The sequence below is a fragment of the Monodelphis domestica genome, chromosome 2, assembly GCF_027887165.1.
Source record: "Monodelphis domestica isolate mMonDom1 chromosome 2, mMonDom1.pri, whole genome shotgun sequence".
NCBI lineage: Eukaryota > Metazoa > Chordata > Mammalia > Didelphimorphia > Didelphidae > Monodelphis > Monodelphis domestica.
This window is the reverse complement of record NC_077228.1, coordinates 98,416,903-98,437,152: the sequence shown is the minus strand read 5'-3', so window position 1 is coordinate 98,437,152 and position 20,250 is coordinate 98,416,903. Positions and strand designations below refer to the sequence as shown.

At 30.9% G+C, this 20,250-nt stretch overlaps 1 protein-coding gene across 3 annotated transcripts in view; it reads left to right on the top strand.

The window, feature by feature from the left end:
• Positions 1-20,250, top strand: part of KCNT2 (potassium sodium-activated channel subfamily T member 2) — a 515,262-nt gene that overhangs the window by 433,963 nt on the left and 61,049 nt on the right. For 2 of the 3 annotated variants that reach the window (XM_001376989.4, XM_056815678.1), the window contains 2 exons: positions 4,370-4,441; positions 8,862-8,996. In XM_001376989.4, coding sequence (XP_001377026.1) covers positions 4,370-4,441; positions 8,862-8,996 — 207 coding nt within the window. The remainder of the gene's footprint in view (positions 1-4,369; positions 4,442-8,861; positions 8,997-20,250) is intronic. The other variant, XM_007480998.3, reaches the window with a different exon arrangement.

Below are 20,250 nucleotides of genomic sequence, written 5' to 3'. Positions count from 1 at the left end.
TTTATTACATTCATGTCATGTTAGCCAATCTGCTATGTATGAGGTGGTACCTCAGAGCTGTTTTGATTTGCATCTCTGATTATAAGAAATTTAGAACACTTTTTCATGTGCTTTTACTTTAACTAAAAATGGCCTATTGATGTTTCTTGCCCTTTTATCAATTGGAGAATGGCTTGATTTTTTTGTACAATTGATTTAGCTCTTTATAAATTTGAATAATTAGAACTTTGTCAGAGGTATTTTTTATGAAGATTGTTCCCCAATTTGTTACTTCCCTTCCAATTTTGATTGCTTTGGGTTTGTTTATACAAAAACTTTTTAATTTGATGTAATAAAAATTATTGATTTTACATTTTGTGATTTTTTCAAACTCTTGCTTGGTTTTAAAATTTTCCTTTCCCAAAGATCTGACATGTATATTATTCTGTGTTCACCTAATTTGCTTATAGTTTCCTTCTTTATGTTCAAGTCATTCACCCATTCTGAGTTTATCTTTGTGTAGGGTGAGAGATGTTGATCCAAAACTAATCTTTCCCAATTTTCTCAGCAGTTTTTATCAAATAGTGGATTTTAGTCCCAAAAGCTGGGATCTTTGGGCTTATCATCATAGACTGTCCTGCTGAGGTCACTTACTCATGTCTATTCCACTGATCCTCCTTTCTGTCTCCTAGCCAGTACTAAATTGTTTTGATGACCATTTCTTTATAGTATAGTTTGAGATCTAGTATTGCAAGGCCACCTTCCTTCTCATTTTTTAAAAATTATTTTCCTGGATATCCTTGATCTTTTGTTCTTTCAAATGAACTTTTGTTATGGTTTTTTTCTAATTCAGTAAAAAAATTGGTAGTTTGATGGGTACTGCACTAAATAAGTAAATAAGTTTGGGTAGGATGGTCATTTTTATTATGTTAGTTCATCCTACCCATGAGCAGTTAATGATCTTCCAATTGTTTAGATCTAGTTTTAATTCTGTGGGAAGTGTTTTGTAGTTGTGTTCATATAGTTCCCGTGTTTGTTTGGCAGATAGATTCCTAAGTATTTTATATTGTCTAGGGTGATTTTAAATGGAATTTCTCTTTCTAATTCTTGCTATTGAGATGTGTTGGAGATATATAGAAATACTGATGACTTATGTGGGTTTATTTTGTATCCTGCAACTTTGCTAACATTGTTGATTATTTCCACTCGCTCTTTAATTGATTCTCTAGGATTCTTTAAGTAGACCATCATATCATCTGTAAAGAGTGATAGCTTGGTCTCCTCATTGCCAATTTTAATGCCTTCAATTTCTTTTTCTTCTCTAATTACTACTGCTAGTGTTTCTAGTAAAATGTTAAATAATAGTGGTGATAATGGGCATCCTTATTTCACTCCTGATCTTATTGGGCATGCATCTAGTTTATACCTATTATAGATGATATTTGCTGATGTTTTAGATAAATACTGTTTATTACTTTTAGGAAAGGACCTTTATTCCTATGCTTTCTTGAGTTTTCAATAGGAATGAGTGTTGTATTTTATATCAAAGGCTTTTTCTGTGTCTATTGAGAAAATCATGTTATTTTCATTGGTTTGCTTGTTCATATGCTCAGTTATGTGAATGGTTTTCCTAATATTGAACCATCCCTGAATTCCTGGTATAAATCCCACATGATCATAATGAATAACCCTCCTGATGACTTATTGGAGTCTTTTTTGCTAGTATTCTATTTAAGATTTTTGCATCTATGTCCATTAAGGAGATTGCTCTATAGTTTTCTTTCTCTGTTTTTGACCTGCCTGGCTTTGGAATCAGGACCATATTTGTGTCATAAAAGAAATTTGGTAGAACTCCTTCTTTGCTTATTATGTCAAATAGTTTGTATAATATTAGAATTAGTTGTTCTTTGAGTGTTTGATAGATTGGTCCTCTTTTTAAAGATCTTTTTCTCTTGTGTCACCTCCCCTAAATTTCATGTCTACCAATCACAGCAGATGCTTTTCTCCAGGACTGCCCACTCTTTAGTTCTCACCTTCTCTGGTTAGATTATATCTTTTTGGGTTACTTAACACCTCTTTTGGTAAGTTCACCTTTTGTAGTTACTTAACATGTTTTTTATGGTTAATTCATCTTTTGCAGTTACCTAACACCCTTTTGTGGTTAAAATCTAAAAATAGATTGTAGTTTACAATTCTATCTTCACTATAAAGGAAGAGCTAAGTACCTTCATTGTTACAATCAGGAGATGGCTAAATCCAATCTTCACACTCATTATGCCTTTGCTTAGAAAAAAATCACTATCTAATAGATTGAAACATTGTATCCCTAGACATGAAATGTATATCTTTAATTGTCTTAATATTACTTTTTAAAGGATAACATAAATATGACTGTCAGCTCAGTACAGAAAAAGGGAAAGGGTCAGAAAGGGAAATTGTCAAAAAATTTCTGAAGACCATTTCAATGAATTATTTTTATGTTATTTAAATGATTCTTTTTTATGGATAGTGACGATGATTTATAAAAATTTAATGTGCGTATATATCAAGATGATAAAAACAGGTTAGAATTAATCAATATCAAATTTCACATTGAAGAGATTTTACCATGCTCTACTTCCCTGGTATTATGAAACTGCAGGGAAAATTTATTTAAAATTCTAATTAATAGTCATGTATTTTATAATTCTGTCTGTATATGTGTGTGTGTATTAGATCATAGAATTTTAAACATGTGCAATTGTATGTTTGTGTATATATGTATAACTATACACAAAAAACATGTAGAATTTATTTAATTGTAGTTGCCTATAAAAATTTGCCAGCATTAGTGTACACTTAAGAAAAAGTTCCTATGAGAGAGTTTATTATCAGTAGGCTCATAGAGATGGGAGGAATTTTGGAGTCATCTAATCCAGTCCCTTTAATTAACAGTTGAGTAAATTGATTCACATAACAATTAAGGAAGTTATTCAAAGAAACACAGGTGGAAAGTGTCATAGTCAGGATTTGAACATCTGTATTCATGTATGTAAATGTGGGTCTTCCTTTATCTTAGAAAAATTAGTGTATATAAACTTATTTCTTTCACTTATCTCCAACTATCAACATTTGTCTGTGTATTTATTGGGAAACTGATTCACATATAGCTTATTTCTAACATTATGTTAATCATCAATCAAAGACTCCCTTATATTATCAACACCAACTAAGTTTTAGTATTATGTGACAGTCTTTTGGACATATTGTACTGATACTTTTAATTAGACTGAATTATAATTAAAAAAAAAAAGGAAATCTACAAAAATGCATCAATCCTTATTTTTTTGTTTTATGAAGAATGATTTGAAAAGATGGAATCTAATAATATAAACAAGAGTGCCCTCTGCTGTTTTAAGTCAGAGTAATATATGTATATACACATACACACACACAAACAGATGCTACACTAGGGTTTATGCACATATATTCATACATATTTACACAATATAGTTCAAAAAAGATATATGCATATACAGATGCATAAATCTACATATGTCACTAGTTTACTATGGAAATATTCTGCTTATTTTGTAGGAATGCAATTACTTTCTATCTCATAATTAATTCTAAAGCTTACTTTTTTTTTACCTCTTCTCCAAATTTAATGTTAATAACTGACAAATTACTGTTGTGAGAATATTGTTACCACTTCCACAAATTAGACTGAATAGCCTATACAAAAGAATAATTAAATTTAGAGCTAGTATCAACTTTCCTATAGCTTTTCAATATTGCTATTGGAATTATTATGCCTTTTTTTACTCGAGAATACAAATATTTCTCATGAGTAATTATGCTATCATTGACACACATATATGTATTTATGTATATATGTTAAAAGTTATGCATTAATTGACATTAAGTAATCAGATTTTCATTTTGGATATCTTAAGGGAATTTTCTCTTTGGTTTAACTTAAAATGCAAATATGATCTACATTTTATAGATTTTATGAGAAAATCAGTAATTCATTTTTTTTATTAGATATCTTCAATATTTTGTTCAAGAAAAATATTTCCTCACTGATGACTCTTTATTAGTTATCAGATAGATTTTATCATCTGAATATTTCTATGGGAATGTGCCATGTTGTTTCTGTATTAGAAGGTTCAAAATAAGGTTTTTTTAATATATATTTTCAGGTGCATTTTGTTTTTTTTTCTGATTCTTTTCAATTATAAGATACAGTTTCTGTTGAAATATCAAAACCTAAATAGTGCTTTATTGTCTTAAAAATATATGTGATCATCACTTTTGTCAATGTAAACTAATCCAACTTGTTTAGATTTCCTTTGAAGTGGTACAACTATTGTAATGTATTTCATTTTGTAACCCATCTGTTACGTAGGCCAGATATGCATTTTCTGGATGCCATCTGTTGGTTTCCAATGGTTTACTACATGGTGGGCTCTATTGACAAGTAGGTGATACAATCCTTGGCACACTAAACAGTGCAGTGTTCTGTGTTTGTTGTGTGCTGTGCTTTGTAATTGCATGATAAGTGTGTGGTGCAATGCCAGTATTTCAAAGTTGGTGCATTTTGCATGGATAGTTAATGTTGTAGCATTTTAGTTATTGTATTCAAAATTTCTGCCCAGAATTGAATCCTGCGATTAATAACAAATTAAAATTATCTGTTGCATGTCCAGTTTTGCTCAACTTCCGAAGCTTGCTTGAATGTTGTATATTTGGTTGAACTAAAACCTGGGAATTTTTATAATACTGATATCATAATGTTGACAATACCTTTTATATGGTGATGGGGAACACAAACATTCTTCAGACTTCAGTATGCATTTGATAGAGTTATCTGAGATTTCCTAGAATCCCCAAATACTTTTATTTAACAATCCTATTAAAAGGAAATATATTTATCTGTATATATTTTGTGTATATATTCATATATACACCAATTATTTTTATTTTCAAGTTGGAATACTAAGAATTCTTCTGATATTCACTGCACATTCCCAAGCTTATATCAGAGAGGCTAAAATTTCCAAAGGCTACATTATTCCTTAAATAAACTATAGTATGTCTTACATTGAGCAAGAATTAAAATGCAAATAATTATGAATTGACTTTTTAAAATACAAATGATTAGGCTAATGGTACCATTAATTGTGTAGCCATGTAAAAAGCATACAATTCCTTTTTCTTTGCTTTATTTAATCTCAGCTGAAACACCTTCCCAAAACAGATAAGGGGAAGCAAAACTTCTTGTTTTACTTTTGACTGTTCAATGGCTTTTAATTCTTGAGACCTTTAAAAATTGGGGGAATTCATTTTTCAATGTTAAAACTAGTATTTATTAAATATTTTGTCAATTATTTTATCTTTCTCTGAATATTTTAAAGTTTCTTTAGCCTCTTGGGTGAATTTAAAGCCATAAAGAGGCAAAAAAGATAGATAGATATGTGTATATAGATATTCGTTCATTGTGACTATACATTTTACTTTGTAATGCATTTTCATGTTAAGAATTTATTAAAATTATAAATGAATTTAAACTTAAACATATGCTTGAATTTCAAAAATTTAGTGTCTACCCCACATCTAAATGGTAAATGTTGCTATTTTTTTCAGAGGTACTTTGATAGACTTAGTAATTTTTAATATGTGAAGAAACTAAGAAGGACAATGAATCATTGGTATAGGTTTTTTTGGTTGTTTGTATTATGGAATACAATGATATTTTTCTCATTCCAGAGGATCAGGAATGCAGATCAGAGCTTTTGTTTCATTTTGTTTTATATTATTTTTCTAAAAGCTAACCTTTATGATAGAGGATAAAATATTTCTACTCATCTATTTATACATGCACACATATGTAAATACATATATATCCTCACACATATAAACACATATGCATGTATATACACCTGCTTCTAGTATGGGAGATCAAATTGGGTTATGTTAGGAAATAGTATTCAAGTATTAGAAAATTTACAACATTAGGTTATGTTGGAAAGCTAACCTGAGAGCCTATTTGGTACAAGACGTTTTCTTCTTTTTTCTATGAAATAATCAGTCAATGGCACAAAATTATATATTAGGAAAGGTCCTCCCTTGTTATGTAGTCTAAGCCATCCAATGGCTTGGAAAAGCATATGGCAGCAGTGCTATGCAGAATTTCTCCTCCTTACAACCATCTTTGAGATAAAATACTAGTACTAGTAATTATTGCCTTTTAAAAGTATCCTCTCCATGTCCATTTACAAGTATAAATGGAAAGAGAAAATTTGTGTGGGCAAGAAGTAGCTAGCTTCTTATTAAAGAAAGACAGTAGAGTTAATTATAAAGAAATAATTAGAAAACAGTTATTTAGAGATTGGAAACGTTCAACACATGTTCAGGGAAAGCCTTAGTCATAATGATAGAAATTTAATTCAGACAAAGATGTAATCAATAACTCCTATGTGCAACTCATTGTGCTGGGTGCTGATTACTTGCTTCTATTCATTTGTCATTTTTTTCAAGTGTTATTTAATAACAATTACTAAAACCCTTAGCCCTAGTTCTGACTAAAGTACATCTATCAAATAAATTAAAAATTATCTCATACATTTGGGCATGACTATTCTTTAATTTTTTTTAGCCCTTACCTTCTGTCTTAGAACCAAGGCAGAAGAGTGGTAAGGACTAGGCTATGGGGAATCAAGTGATTTGCCCAGGGTCACACAGCTAGGAAGTGTCTGAGTTCAGATTTCAATCTCCTCTTCAAACCTCCCATCTCTAGGCCTGGATCTCAATCCACTGAGCTACCCAGCTTCCCCCTATTTATTTTTTAATGTAAGAACTCATTCTGCCCTCTAAAACTTTTAATCAAATAGTGTTTTTATAAGTTTTTTTCATGAAAATATCTATCTCTTGTGAATAGGGAGTGAAACATTAGTAGATGCTGACATATCTGAAATTACAATATCCACTAAATTTATCTATAAATTTATTTATCCATCAATGATTAAAGAATAAATATCCTTCAAATGTTTATTCATTCATTTTTTATTCATAGGTAAACTTGTTTTATGAAAAGAGCTATTTTTATTTTATTTATTCTTGTTAATGTATTACTCCCCAGTCAGATTAAGTACCTAATTTATACTTAGTTTTCTTTAACTTTTTTTTTTAATATGATGTGTATGGGAAACAAAACAAAAACAAACTTTTGGAGAAAATTGTTGAAAGATGGTCAAGTCATGGCTATTCAGTATGATGGATTGAAGGCACATAAGCTGCTTAGATATCATTTTCATCTTAAAGAAATAACTATCACTTTCATTTTCCATCTATCCTTTCCTATTTATCTATTTTGGTAAATGTATGACCAAGTCTAAATTTCCTAGATTAAGGAAAAAGCAGATATTCCTAGGAAGTTAAAATTTCAGGTCATCATATTGTGGGATATTTTGGTCCTGGCCCCTTTCTCCATAGGAGATTTATTTGGAATAACATTCTGTTTCCACAGTTTTAGCCATAAAATCCCTGCCACAGAACCTTGTTCCTGATTCAAGAGAAATATTTTTTCTGGACTACTCCTGGGGAGCTTGGACCCAAGGCTTTGGTAATACCCTCTCACCTTATAACAGAGTAAGAAATCCTAACTCCCTGAATTTTCATAAAAGGAAAATGATCCACACAATAACATATGATTAACCCAACTAATCATATACTTAGAAAAGATCCTCAAGGAACCGCAACTTCAACTTATTGCTCAAAAATAACTCTTTAGTTTTTACATATTCTATTTTAAATCAGAAAAGACAGGAAGTTCATTAACCCATCTCTCCTCACATGCCTTCAACAGACTTCATGCTAAAGGAATGTTTTTGCTTTCTAAACAAGTCACTCCCACTAATGCTTTACCCCCTCTAGGTTTTTGTGGAAAAAAGGAAATGGAAGTACTACCCCCCCCACTTTCATAATAACAAATGATTTCAAAATTAATTGAATACTAGAGTAAAGGTTGAATTTGAAAGTGATAGAACTGAGTGTTAATTTCAGTATGTAGGCTGCTTTGTATTGCAGCAAATAAAAATTTGTTTGGAGATCTGTTAACTCCATACAGCCAAATCCAGATTGTTTAGATAAAGCATCATTTTTTTTTGCTTTCACATTCTAATTTTCTGTGCTAACACACCAATATATACTCAGGATATGTATTAGCATCTACTTAATATTAGATATATCATAAGTTTGTTTTTTTAATCTTCTTTGCAAATTTTCATACAAGAAAGGAACCATGTTTTACAAAATGAAAATTAATTTTCTTCCTTAGTCTTGTCATTTAACCCTTATACTAATGTATTAATAATTTGCTCTTAACTTCCAAGTATCTTTACAAATAAAAATTAAAATATTGAATTTTTGAAATTTTATTTTGTTTTTATAGTACAACTCTGAAATTTTCATTTTATTACCATTTTTTGTGAAATACTTGGCATTTTATTTCATTTTTCCATATTGATCAACCTTTTAGAACACAGATTTTTGAAAAACTGAAATCAAGGAACATGAAATTAATATCTAATATTACTTTCATGGGGATGGTAATTCCTTTGACATTTATAATAATGCAGGGTGCCTCAAAATGTTCATGAAAGTTTTAACTAGTTTAAAACTGCCCTAAGATTTTTGAGACACCCTATATAATAGCAGGATCCCCAGATAGTTCTGTTAGTATACTTTCTGTGAAACCATTAACTCCTATAAATTTAAGGATAATTATATAGGAGCCAGATGAGGCAATTAAAAAACTTTTAGAATAAGTAAGCTTTTAAAAGTTGATTCTAACGTAATATTTTTAAAAGTTCATTTCTATCTCTTCATTTTTACAAAAGTTTAGATGACTTGCTCAGGTGTGGAGTGACCTTTGCTGCCAACATGGTGGTTGTGGATAAAGAGAGTACTATGAGTGCTGAGGAAGACTACATGGCAGATGCCAAAACTATTGTAAATGTGCAAACTCTCTTTAGGTAAGTGTGAGAAGCTTGGCGGTAAAAAAATGTAAAAAAAAATCTTGTAGATCTGTGTATGTGAATGGTAGAGATAAGAAGTTGATTCTATTTTTTGGTTACATCTTCTAGAAAGAAAATGAAGATACAATCTTGTCCTGAAAATATTTGTGCTCCATATACCTGAGTAACACACACACACACACACACACACACACACACACACACATACTTGGTCAAAATTGTATTTCTTTTCTTATTGGGAACAAATATATAGCATCTCAAATGTCTTAATCCAGTTTTAAACTATATACACACATATATGCATACAATCATTTGTATATATGTATCTATATATACATACATATATTTACATATTAGTACACATTCATATTTTATGTACATATATAATATATTTCAAATACTCTGAAACTAAAATTGAAGTTAAGCAATTTGCATGGTGATCATTTTGGAAATCTAAATTTTCCTTCTCTGTTGTACTTCATTGATGGGTAATTTGAGACAAATTTCCATACTCTCATCTTTGTTCATATGTTTTCTTGAATATATAATGGGGTTCCATCATATTAAAAAAGCCAATCAATCTTAGCTTAGATGTCACCTTAGGGAGTAAGAAATTCCACTAAAATCCTTTGGCCTTAACTCTTTTTGGATAGTCACAATGTCAAATATAAATGGATATGTATGTTTATTTATAGTATATGATAGTTAATTATAGAGTAATCCTTGAAAGTAAAAACACTTATGTATCTCCACTCCTATACTAAAACTTCTTCAAAAGTTACCAATGACCTCTTATTATGTAAATCTAGTAACATTTTCCCAGCTCCCCTTTTTCTTGACCTCTATTCAACATTTAATGGTATGGCCACTCCTCCTGTTATTCTAGTCATTCATCATTTCCATGATATTGTGTTCTGATTTTACCAACTTTCTGAGCACTATTCCATACCCTTCCTTGTTTCTTTGTATTTTCTCCTCCCCAAAATATTAGCATTCCTTAAAATTCTACCTTTGGTCCCCCTTTCTTTCCTCTCTATTCTTACTCCCTTAGCCATCACATCTATTTCTAGGGCTTTAGCCAATATTTATTTGTGGCTGCCTCTCAAATTTTTCTGACTCCAAAATTAGTCTTCTATTAAATATTCCATGGTACTTCTCATAAAATAGATGGTCCCATCCTTTTGCATATAAAGAAATTTGGAAGAGGGATATGTTTTTTTGGAGTAAGATATTTCTAATGGTCTCTTCGAACTCAGAGATTCTATTAAATAACAGATTTTCAATAGCATAAAAAAGAATAGCCATTTTTGGTAGGTTGTATTTGCTTTCCATGCCCAGAATTTCTAAAGCCATTTATTTACCACATTTTAGAAGAATTATATCTAGTGCCTTAAAATAGATTTTTTAAAATTCTCAGTGCTGTATATATATTTTCATAAAATTTCTTGAATTTATAGTAGCTGGTTCAAACATATTTAATCAGAGAATAATGAACCAAAACAATAGTCCTCCAAACTTAATATGGAATATTTATAATTATTGCCAATAGTTAAAGAATTTTGAGATAAAATAGAAACATGATAATTTTATTAGTTGGGAACTTTTTGGACAACAAGTGAGTATTTTTTAAACAATGGAAATATAAATATTTTTAGGATACTCTACATGAATTAGGAAAGAATAAGAAATGAGATGGGATAGGGAGGACACTATAATTATTAATTTTGTTTTCTGCTTCTAATGCTAAAGTTTTATGTAACTAATTTAAATAGTATATTTTTGTTGCTTTGGTTATGAATGGTTATAATTCAATGACCTTCAAAATCACTTGGATTGATAATACTTTATGAATCTATGAACAAGGTTCTTATAATGTTTCAAAGAAAAAATAAGGGATACTGGTAAATATGTCATTAACCTTGTATGAACCAATTCTTCCTTAATATTTCATCATATATGAATTACTATGGTTAGAACTTTTATTACAGTTCACATAATTTCATAGTTAACTTAATATCCTGCTTAAGATGTCCTATTATCTCCTAATATTAGCAATTTAGCCAATTACATAAGTTTAGATTTGCTGTAATATACATACATACATTTATGTATACATATATGTATGCAATAATACAATAGTAGATTTTGGTTTGGTATATTCTTTATACATATTATGTTATTATTCATGTGAAATATATATGTATATATTAATTACCATGTCACCAAATATTTACTCCTTATAAGTATGTCTTTGCTAAGAAACCTTTCAGTTGCTCCGAAAAAAGGGTCAGTGAGGTCTAAGTTCATTTTTTGAATATAAATTTGAATGTAGTATTTTGAAACACTGTCTGTACACATTGTAACTCTTATTTACAACTAGCTAAAAATCATTCATGACCTTTTCATTTGCAGACTCTTAATTCTTCCTTGATGCCATTGAAGCAAAAACCAGAGCATTTCAGACTCCTCCAAATCATAATTAATGCCTTTCTTGCAAGGAGAAATGAATGATGATAGGCGATACTAACAGAGTGAATTATTAAGCCAAATGCCTGTAGAAATAATTCTCAGTTTCAAATAGCCAATCTTTGCCCTCTAGACTCTGTTGGAAAAGTGTTTTCATAAATATATATTGGTAATTTCTTGAGTTCCCTAAACTTGTTCCTCTCTCATTCCAAATAAGCTGTTTTTGTTGACTTTCTCTTAGCTCTTCACCTTTGACTTTTCCCTTTCCCTACTTCTTATAATAAGTCAATTTTCACATGTTATTGAGTTTATCTCCAAATGATTTGTTTATTCATTCTCTTCTAGTAACAGTATTATTGCATGGTAAAACAAACAAACAAACAACAAAAAAACCTGCCAGATTTCAAAGCAGAAAGTATGAGTTAAAATAATTTCATTTTTGATTATTTGTTTTTCTATTGGTTAGAGTAGAGAGAGGGAGAGAAAGTAGATTTTTATTTGTTGAAAACAATATCAATGAGTTCCAGTTTAGACACTCAGTAGTTGTGTGACCTTGGATAAATCATATACTCTAATGGGTGTCAATTTCCTCATCTATATAATCAGAGCAATGAACCATTTTAACTCAGGCCCTAATCAACTCTCATATTGAAATAGTTTCTGCTTTGTTTCATTGATTAAAGTTTCTTACTACTAAAGTTCATTTGATCATATCACTTTTCTACTCCAAAACTTCATTGGCTCCAACAGTATCTCTGAGAAAAATTCTTTTGTTTAGCTCTTAAAGACCTTCACAGTCTGCATCCAACTTAATATCTCAACCTTACTGAACATTATTCACCTAGCTGGTCCAACTAATTTGACCTCTTCTCAATTCCTCGTTCATACTGTATTACTGCTGTAGCCTTCCTTCTTAGATACAATGCACTCATTTCTCCTATTCACCTCATATAATATCTGTCTTCAAGTCATAGCTTAAGCCCCATCTCTTACATGGAGCCTTCCCAGATCCCTCCAAAGAGTAATACCTTACCTTCCAAACTATCTTGAAATTAACTGTATTATATTTATGTTTATTTTCTTTACATTTATTCTGCATATATTTTTTCATGTATTTGTGACTGTTCCCATTAGAAAGTAAACTCCTTGTTGAGATTGTTTCATTTATTCTATTTATATCCTGAACTTTGGAAGGGGTAAAAATTATGGTTGGGATTTAATGACTAAATCCCAATGAATTACTCAAGTCAGAATGGCTTTTTTAGTAGTTGATTTATAAATTGGGGGAAGAAATTAAGGAAATGAGAGAGAGAAAGAAAGAGAGAGAGATAGCTGCTGCGACCTGGTCTGAACCATGCAGGAATTCAGAGGCCCCAGCAAGGGGAGGGGAGGGCAGAGGATTAAATTTAACATGACTTCCAGCCACATGGCCTCCTCCAAGGTGAGGGGCTCTTCAAAAGCGAGTGTCTCCAGAAAGCCAAGGAGTCTCAAGATGATGGGCTTCCCCAGAGGCTGGTAACTCCAGAAAAGCTAAGGAAAGGGAGTCTGCCTTTTCACTAACCATATGACAGCCCAAAGGGAAGCAGTCTGAGATCTCAAGCCTGAGTTCCTCTACCATCAAGTTCCAAGGTGAGGAACCTCTCACACAAAGTGACCACGAAATTTAAAAGCAGTTCTTTGCTTCACTTCCTATGCCTTACTTGTACTAATGGTAGCTTAAACTTGGCTCTGGACTGCCCAGGGGGGCAGTCAGTTGTTTCTGATTCTTCACTTGCTAGCACACATGGGTCATAGACTTTCCTCCCTCATACCTAATCCTTTAATGGGGGCTAAAATTCTAAAGAATATGTAGGGTGGGAGTTCATCTCAGTTTCACAATCTCATTAAGTTCCTGGTAAAAGGAAAACTGTTAATGAATGATTGTTGGTTGATTAATTGATTAATGACTATATAAATGACCTGTAAGATCCCTTGAAGACTCTAAATCTATGATAAAGTGAAATTCCTATTGTTAGGAATCCTCAGTTTAGACATGCTAATTAACTTGTTCAAAGTAAAATGGCTAATATGGCATAGGTAATTAATTCAGTATCAAAAATCTTTAGATATTTGCTATTCTTAAAAACAGGAAACATTTTTAAAGTTTATATTTATTTTATCCATTCAAACCAAGAATTGCTAAGTAATGAAGTGATATAATGAAAAAAATATAATGATAATTAGGCATCACAGTCATTTTGAAATGGATATTCATATCCAGATTTCACTAGATGGCAGCCTTGGCTAAAACTTATATTTCCTCAGATTAAAGCAATTTCTTTACAAAATAGATCATTACTATGGAACATAAAAATCATTTCAATTTCATGTAAGTTGAAACTATCATAATTCATCCCTTTTCATGACTCAGTAAAACTCTTTGCCTAGTTTACACAATCAAATATTAACCTCTTTTTCTTTTAGCTGTCCTTTGTATTACATTAATATTATACATTATATATACATATATATATATATACATATATACTTTGTCAGCCATTTACTCTGATAGATCTGTGATTTTATTCACACTGGTTTTGCATCTAATGGTCCAAAGTGCAACCTATTCATGCCTCCTTACTTTGTGAGTCTCATCAATCAATCTACCTCTCAATGAGCATGCTACTTTTTGCCTCTTTCCTACCTAGATCTCTGTAAGATTATATATTAAACTTGCTGGATATATTGCTAGATATCTTGGCATTTTGTAAAAACCCATGGAGAACATATTCTATCCATTTATTATCTACTTGATGATTACCTAGGCAAGTGATGGTGAACCTTTTAAGGATCTTAGAGCTCAAGTGCCCAAACTGCAACCCTCATGCAGCATGTGAACCCTGCCCTTATTCTAAACAGGTGAGGGTTTCCCATTGGGCTGCTGGACAGAGGGGAAGTGATATGAGAAGTGTCCTTAGGCATGCGTGGAGAGTGGAAAGGTAGCAAACCCCTCTGGCAAATCTGGCATGTGTGCCATAAGTTCATCAACACAGACCTCACCCAATTCAATTAATCAATATTCAAATAAATTCAACTAACAATACGTTCATCAGTGCAAGTCAAGGAAATATTGTGGGTTTCACTAAAGATAATCAGTTAAATAAATATTTATTGACCACTATGTGCAAGATATTCTAAGCACTAGGAAATCAAAGAAAAAAATAGTTTATTATGGGATATGATGCAACAAGAGATTATTTAAATTAAAAATTCGATTGGTTGTTGGAAATTTTGGAAAAAAACACTGAAAACTCTGCAGCATATTAGTGAAGTTTGCAAACATTTTAAATTTGTCAGTACCTATAAGAAAGGAGTCATATGGCTACAATTAGATACCACAATCTTGCTATTTTTAAAAAATAAACTGAAAAAACATTAGACTATAATTGAACATTTAGCATCATGGGCATTTTGCATATTGCTGCATGTGAGGAGGGCAGGGAGACAAATGAATCCTAAAGTTACAATTAATTATTATAAAGGATGCTTATATTTCTCTATGGAATAAAATAAGTAGTAGATTTTTTCAGAGTAGCTTTTGAGAGAAACATGCAGAGTTATAAAAATTATTTGGGGGAGACCTCTGGAAAGAAAGAAAAAAATTCTAAAAGCTTTCAACCTGGAGGAGAAGTCAGGTTCTCAATATGTTATTTTCCTAAATCTTGTCTTTCCTTTCACATCTGTCCTGAAAAATATCTGGGACTGTGCCTGTTTCTCCTAGAAATTATTCTGACATGAATCCTGCCCCTTACGAAGGTCTACAAAATGATATATCCACATTTTCTACATTAAATAAGAATTATTTAGAATTCAAATCTTCTAACTTATATATAGCAATATGCAAAATCTATAAATCAGTCAGTTAAGTGATAGGCATGGTGCTAAACTTTGGCGTTACAAAAAAAACTGAAGACAAAAGTAGTTAAAACTAAAGAGACCCTCAAGCAGTTTACAAACCCAAGGTAAGTTTGAAAGTCTGGATATACCTATGCTTCTAATACTAACTTCAAAATATCTTTGGAAATAAAATATGTATATTGTGCTGGAACCAGAGCATCATCAAATGCCTGGACATCCTATTAATGTGAGAAATTTTTTACTGTTATAAGAAATTTTTATTTCCTTGTTAATTTTTTTTTTTAAATCTGAGGCTCAGGGTATTTCCAAGAGATCTGTCTGACTAGCGCCTGCCTCTTATTAATATCAACCTTATCTAGTTAAAAACTGACTTATGTAATAATAGAATTAGGGAACTATTTTTATGTTCTTGAGATAAGAAACCAAAAAGAAAAGGAAGAAGGCAAAGTAGTATCTACAAATTTTTAATTAAACCCAAAAGCATTAACTAACTTTTAGAAAGATTCACATGGCTCCAACCCTTTTGTTTTATTTGTTATAAATCTTAGTTATCTTATTTATACATATTTCTCTCTTTCAATTAACCAATTTAGAATTTTTTTCAATTTATTAACTTTTATACAATCAGTGTTTAAATTTGTAATTTTTTTACTAAATCAATATAACTCAGTTTATTTAATCTTAATGATATTGGAAGAAATGGAAGTTTATAATTCTGTTTTGCTACACTTGAGTACCTTTTTTGGCCCAAGAGACTATAATGCTATATATCAAAAAATTACTTCTTTGCCATCCTGACATAATTTTTGTCTTACAACCAAGAAATAACATTCTAAATTGACTAACTAAATAAATTAATTTTAAAAAGCCTCATTAGAATCCTAATTTTTGTTAAATATTTTAAAAATATACCTGAGCTTAAGCATATGAAAACTTGGGTTTTAAGATAGATTTTTATCTTGTCAGAATTATTCATCAGCAGTTACCTATGACATGATTTTCAAAAGGAAACGTTTTCCCAATAACAATGCAGATTCCTATAAAAACTAAAAATATCATTTAAAATTGGATGTTACCACAGTGAATGAATAACCTCTAGAATATGTGGAGTGTCAAACTTTTAAAATATAATAAATAACCAAAAAGATCAAACATAGAGATAAATAATCTACTTATAAACATATATTTATAATAGCTCTTTTGTGGTGGCAAATATTTGGAAACTTTTTGGCAAATTCATTAATTGGGGAATGATTAAAAAACCTATATATAGGAATGTAATTGAATGCTATTGTGTCATAAGACATAAAAAGGAAGATCCTAAAAACAATAAAACTTGGAAAAACTTATATGAAGTGATGCAAAGTGAAGTGAATAGAACAAGGAGAATATTGTACATAGCAATGACAGTAGTGTATGATGATTAATTTGAATGACTTTATTATCAGAAATGCATGGATCCAAGACAACTGCAATAAACTCATGAAAGAAAAGATTATTCATATAGCCATGAAATGAATTGATGGAGTCTGAATGCAGATTGAAGCACACCATTTTTCACTTTATTTCCTTCATGGTTTTTTTCTTATGTAAATGACATGAATTCTTTAACAACATGACAAACATGGAAATGTGTTGCATAATAGCTCATGGAAAAAATTATACACATACTCTCATATATTTCTATCTAGCTATGTTTCTATCTATCTAGATATATATCAAACAAAAGTATACCAAATCTTTTGGAAATACAATTAAATTGATATTAATAGGTGTCATCTTGGTCATCTTGTCTGCTGCTGGATTTATCCTGAAGATGCCTTTAGTAAGCCTAGAGAAGATGAACTTTTTTGGCACCTTAATTCAATTACAAAAATAATCATTTTCTCCATCTGTGCAACACTATATACCAAATGTTAAGCATAAAGTAACAATTAAATGATAGCAATTTGTCCCAGGATTGTTTCTATTTTAATTTCATAGAGTATATAAGATGAAAATGAGAATATAGTTGATATTAATATCACACACTATGATTTATGAAACATTTTATTCCACAACCTTGTGAGATAAGCAGCACAGGTATTATGCAGATGAGGAAATCAAAAGGCAGAGAAACTAATTGGTTTGATTGAAATTACACAGCTATTAAATGACAGAGAAAAATATGTACTCCAGGCTATCTGACTCTAAATCCAAAGTACTTTCCCCTAAACTATAACTACCACTATAGATATTAACCTTATTCTTCATAGAAAAATTGAATGGACTCTATCCTCTATCCCATTTTCATCTGCTTAAACATACTTTTTATATGAAACCTTCTCCTCCTGCTCCATTCAAAATTACTTTTTTAATACCAATAAATTATATTTTTGTTTATTTAGCAACATCCTGTCCTTGTAATATTATTACATCATAATATAATTATTTATGTAGTCTTATTCTCCTTACAGTGTTCTTTGATGGCAAAAACCATATTTTATTTATTTACTCATCTTCTTACATACTTATATATTGTGTTATGCAACAGATTCAGTAACATTCATTCTAGTATTGATTAGCCATTTACTGCATTATTCCTGCCCTTTGTTTCTTTCTTCATCTACTTATATTTGAACAATTTCTTTACTTATTGGAATCTCTTCTAGACATGAAAGACTAGAGGTAAAATACAAATCATTTCAAATTCAATTTATCAACTACAGTAAAAAATAATTCAGCATTTGTCTGGGAGTGAGTATACCACAATTAAATGGATAAACTTAGATTCCTGGCCTGTAAACCTTCCATAGTTCCACATTATTGAGAAGATAAAATGCAAACTTCTTCATTGACTTATTTTTATCATTTGACTCCAATCTGTATTTCTAGACTTATTTCAAGATACTCTCCTTCATGTGATCTATATTACATTTTAAACAGAATTACTCTCATCCAAAATCCTCCTAGTCTTACCTTTCTAATGTAATTTACATATATATCTTCTGCTCTGCTTGGAACTAATTTCTTCCACATATATCAGCTGGAATCCTGTTCTTTCAAAGGCCATTTCTAGAGTCACATACTCTAAAAACTCTCCTGATCTTCCCACTTAAAACAACTCTCTTTCAATTCTTAGCCTTTATCATATTCTAACTTTTATTATATTCATTTTCATGCATCTTATTTTCTTATTTAGATCATAAGTTTCTTGAGGAGATAATCTTTTTCTCTTGTATTTTTATATAATTCCTTTTATATATCAAAAAGTAATAATTATTGAACTAAATTGAATTAAACTGAATGAATGCTCATTTGGGATTGTTACGGATAATTGAGAATTGACTGTGACAATTTGTGATAGAGTAAATGTATTTACTCTGTAATTCCTCAAGAGAATTCTTAGATAAATTCATTGGAAGCCGCCAGATGGCTTGAGGTCTGGCATTTGGTACTTATATTTCTTAGATGGAGATATTCTGGGCCAAGCTTCAACTGATAAAATTTTTCCCTCAGGCCTTTTCCTTCTTTGCTGTAGTGAAACTCATCAGCAAATTAATTTGATATAGCTAAATTTTTTTTTGTTAGGTACTTTCCTTTCCTGCTACTTCCTCCTAGAATTCTTGAATAAGTGATAGAAAAAGGTCAAAGAGGAAAATCATAGTGTTACTTAATCAACACCAAACAATATGGTGTTTTAGGGAATCCCATAAGTGTTTTGGAATGGAACCACTGATGATTTTGGACAAAACTGAAATTAACATTCATTACTACACTGCTTTCAGCAAAGACACATTCTTTCTTGAGCCATTTTTCAACACAATTAGAAACCACTGAAGACTAATGATTCACAGACTATTAGAACTAGGATGGCTTTTAGAAACAATCTAGTTCAACTCTCTCATTTTGTAGATTAATAATTTGAGGTTTACTGAGGTGAGGTACCTTCTACAAGGTCATATACATAATGAATAGTAGAGCTGAGATTAGAACACAGGTGTCCTAATTTCATAGCTAGTATTCTTTGAGAAGGATGTTGACTAACTCAAGGAGAGATTGAAACCATGGATGCTGGGAAGATGACCACACATTTATCAGACCATAATACAGAAATTAAAGTTGAATAATGATACAATTAGAAGATTTATAGAAAAGAAAAACTGGATTTTTTTTTGTGGCTTAGCTATAAGTCTCTGGTTTTAACATTTCACTTAGCAAAATATGTTATATAGTTGTGGGTTTTGGGGGGAGGGGTTTGGACCAGACTTGTGATTTCACTTTCCCAGTGAGGAAGTCACACTTCTAATTCAGTTTGGTACCTATTCTGTAACTTACAGTTTAAAAGAGTTCTTTAGAGAAATGTCAAAATCTCATCACATTGGTGACAAATCACAGGTAAAATTCCTTAGAACCAGATTAAAAGATAATTGGAAACAGTAAAAAAGAGCAACATATTGGAAGAGAAGAAAAGGAGAGATAGAAGGAAATAAATTAATTCACATGAAGAGGTGCATGAGTCAGTACACTGGAAGAAAAGATGAGGGGGTTGCTTGAACCTTACTCTTACTAAAATTACCTCAAGTGGGAATAACATCCACACCCAATAAATGAAAGAAACCTGTCTTTCTCCATGAGCAAGTAAGACAGACAGGATGGCGAATAAAAGAAGAGTGGGATGGATGAAAGGGCAGGTGAATTGGAGAAGGTGGTGGTTTGAAGCAAAACATTTGTGATCAGGGAAAGGCGGAAAAGATAAAAATAAAAAGGGGACTATAGGATGGAAGGAAACACAATCTGTATTTATAACTATGAAAGAGAATGGAATGAGCACACCCATAAAACAAAAGAAGATTGCAGAGTGGATTGAAAACTAGAATCCCACAATATGCAATACACAAGAAACATT